Source organism: Phanerochaete carnosa (genome assembly GCF_000300595.1).
Source record: "Phanerochaete carnosa HHB-10118-sp unplaced genomic scaffold PHACAscaffold_447, whole genome shotgun sequence".
NCBI classification, from domain to species: Eukaryota; Fungi; Basidiomycota; class Agaricomycetes; order Polyporales; family Phanerochaetaceae; genus Phanerochaete; species Phanerochaete carnosa.
In genome coordinates this window covers 1-3,559 of record NW_006768074.1, presented here as the reverse complement: position 1 = coordinate 3,559, position 3,559 = coordinate 1, and the positions used below count along the sequence as shown (strand labels likewise).

General features: G+C 47.8%; 1 protein-coding gene across 1 annotated transcript; it reads right to left on the bottom strand.

Moving 5' to 3' along the window:
• Positions 1-1,227: 1,227 nt before the first annotated feature.
• Positions 1,228-2,081, bottom strand: PHACADRAFT_202644 (uncharacterized protein; the record flags this gene model as incomplete). Its single annotated transcript, XM_007402807.1, has 5 exons — positions 1,228-1,296; positions 1,362-1,487; positions 1,548-1,634; positions 1,689-1,802; positions 1,866-2,081. The coding sequence occupies 5 exons, from the start codon at positions 2,079-2,081 to the stop codon at positions 1,228-1,230; spliced, it is 612 nt and encodes a 203-aa protein (XP_007402869.1).
• Positions 2,082-3,559: the final 1,478 nt, after the last annotated feature.

The window sequence follows — 3,559 nt, the reverse complement described above, 5'->3', positions numbered from 1 at the left end:
ATCCTTAGGGCGAAATCATCATCATTTCTTTCTCCACGAGAATTACTCTATATACACTGCCAAAAGTTCCACAGGTGGTGACCAGACAGGAGGTACTGGAAAGTTCCTGGATGTTAACGCCCAAATAAGACACGTGAGCACCTGATTTTCATCATATTTCGCCTCTGGCCACAGAGCAGTTCCAGACACGGGTGGAAGCCAGGTGTGAAGATAGGTGGTAGAGACATGTCTTCGCTGGTAGAAGCTACTGTTGAAGCGCCTAGTGGCTCTGGCTCGGCGTTCCGCCCAGCATGGACTTAAGGTGGACATCTTAGATTAGGCGCTGCTAATACGTAGATAATGATTGGACAATCATATGTAGTGCTCCCACGCACGGACCTCTTTATGGCAGGCTTCCCCATTCTAGCGGACTTTCAATTTTGCCTCCTTTTAGTATATAAGGACTCCTCTCGCATCCCCACTCTGCGTGCTCTTTCCCTTCGCACTCAGAGTAAGTCTCCTTCGTCGCCCTTGCGCATTATGCAGTATGCTTACCAGACCCCTGTATAGCTAACACCGTGTGTATTAGGTATATAGTTATACAGTGTGCTCTTTCCCTTCGCACTCAGACTAACACCGTGTGTATTAGATCGTGCCCGCGTGCCACTCACCAGTTCACGCTCGCGCAGCCCAGTAGTCGTATCACGACAATAGCTACCCGTGTATTTGCAACCCTTGGAACTCTGGTAGTCAGTCATCTTGCCGAGTTCTCAGAGTAGTCGACAGCACACGGCAGGTGCATCACGCGGCTTTAATGTAATGATAACTTCGTTGAGTGCTTGCAATTGCAGTAATATAATATATTGTGGCACTGCCATAAAACTAAGCTTGACTGCCGACAAATTTGTTAACAGTCTGCTGCAACTCCGGAACTTGTGCCTGAATGTCACCATCCTCACCCTCCTCAACGACACTATGAGTAGCCCAATCATTCACTAAGATCTTGCTGAAAATCTTGGTCATCTTCTTGGAATTGCAGTCGGCCGCGTTGCGAATCTCTGCAAGATTCTTGTTGGCTGAATCCCAGAAGTCGCAGTCAGATTTGTCAAGAATGTCTTTCGCTATTGCAGATGGTCCGCATTAGTCAATGCCAAACATCGGAAGTTGAGCGAGAGGCGAGCACGTACTAGAGGCATCACTCTTGCGCAGAGCTGAAGAGACGGCTCGCACAACGTGCCCCCACAGAGTTCAATTTTCAGTGAGCTTGAAGATGTTGAGGTGTTCCTGATGGTCATCACCATCAGTGCCAGTATGAAGCTAAGTGAGACAAGCATTAGCACACTGCTGACATGTCAAGAAGATCCAGAATAAGTTCGACTTACTGCCTTTTTGATCTTTGCCTGTTGCTCGGTCATTCTGTTCTGGATGGCCTTAATCACCTTGGCCCAGTGGCCGTGGTTGCGCTTGATACCTGCTTGCAAGTCGAACCGGTAGCGTTTGAGGATGCCCTGTAAGATAGACATATGGATATCATTAGTACATAGAAACACCCAAATATAAGGACATACTGTAACATAATTGTTTGGCACGACACCCTTGTATGTTGCGAGCCGGCTGGGAAGTAAGATGCTGATTGTGTAATTTTGGATGTTGGCCTGCCGCAAAGTCAGCCAGCACCAAATACAGTTGAACGTGGCATACATGATTACAATGAGTTCATCAGAGGGCCCCCATGAGGCCTGTGTAGTGATAAAATCTTCTTGCCACTGTTGAATGGCGAGCAGGAGTGAGAAGATCTTCATCTCTCGTGTGGCCGGAGGGTTCTACATTGAAAACCTGTAAGCCTACTGGCCATGAAGTGAGTGTGGCCCAATGGAAAGACATACCACAGCAAAAGAATTGAGCTTCTCTTGCTGCTCGGCATGAAGCTTCGCCTTGACTCCAAGTCTCTTGGCGTACTCGAGGACATTTCGGCTGACTGTATTGGCCCTAGTTGTAGGATGTGGTGCATAGTAGGCAGAAGAAGTGTTGTTGTTACTGGCAGTAAGCTCTCGAGAGCAGTCTCTGATGGTACCAGTATCTTCTTCCTCCGAATCACTCATGCTCTCAGCGAGGCGGGTCCATTTTCTGAGAACGGTGGCCGGTTGCTTGGAACTGCCAGGCTACGAGCTACTGGCATTAGTGAATCACTCAAGCTCGTTACGGAAGGCAGTTGCAGAAACACAGAGTGCATGTTGATGGGTGTTTAAAAGGAAGGACGACATGCCGTCCTACGGTTTTATGTTGCGATCATTTGGTGGCCTTTTGAAGGACCGCTCCGATCATGTCTCAAACAATACAGGCCACATGTGATCCATTAGCATGAGTGAACCACACGCACTATGAATAATCTTCATTTTTAACTTCACCAGTCAGTATTTACATCCTGGAAGCATGTCTCGCCAAGAATTGTACAAGAAATATCAGTTTACTTGCAGAAATTTAGGCAACCAACAATACTTACAGGACATATCAGAGTACGACGATAAGTGAAGTGACAAGCCAGAGAATATGGGTGCAGACTCGTTAAGTGCAGCGTCCGAGTTCGACGCTGAATTCGAGGAGGGCGGCGGCAACAAGGCGGAGCTCTCAGATGATCACAACCCAGACATGGAAGAAGGCCCCGAGCCAAGTTCTCACAAGCACAAGAGAGCATGACCACATCTGTATTTATGCCACGGTATATATAGAGCGTTGCTACTATATGCCAATAAACTTGCTCTGCAAAGCATAAACTCCTGCACCCATCTTCAATACATGAGGTGCATGATTGTACAAACTGTGCGGAAATAATCACAATTCTTGGGCAGGTATCCAGCTGGACCTGTTGGGTGACTGTTGTGTGACCCATTGTCTGGTGACCAGATGAGCTACCAGATGGCAGCCAGACCTTATCAGCCGTCTGGCGGTTATACAACAGGGATGCTTCAGCCACCTGATTGCTCGGGTGGCTCATGGTTTAAGCACTGGTATGGACTCTACCTGGGCAAAAATTGGCAGTGTATGGATAGCCCAGCGGTATTTGCACCTCTTTTTGCTGCGAGCTGACCAACTTTTTAAAACAAGATTGACTGAAAAAAGGCGACTTTATTTTACTCCTATTTTCAAATTTTACCTATCATATATTTTCGCCAGAAAGTGTTCAGGCTTTTTAGCTTCTTTTTCCACGGTCATTTTCGTACCTCTGTCAGCTAAAAATATTTACTAATTAGCCCCTTGTCGGAAAGCTTCACGATGACGTAATCCCTGCCTCATGAAAATGTACCGACAACCCTGTGTTCGAGGATTGCCTTGTGCGAGAGATCACCGCTTGCGCTTTGCGACTGGAGCTTAACTTTGTCCCAGGCGAGTCCTTTCTTCCCGCGAGCGATAACACCAGGGCCATACAGCGCAACAGGCCTATGGAAGTGGGTTCCTGACTCAGGAATGTGAAGGCGAGAGTTGTCCAGAAGACGCAGGTCCATGCGGACAGTCGGTGAGTTCCTGGGATAAAAAATAGGCTTCCAGTCCCATTGCGGGAAGTCCTGCCACGGAGGCAGCA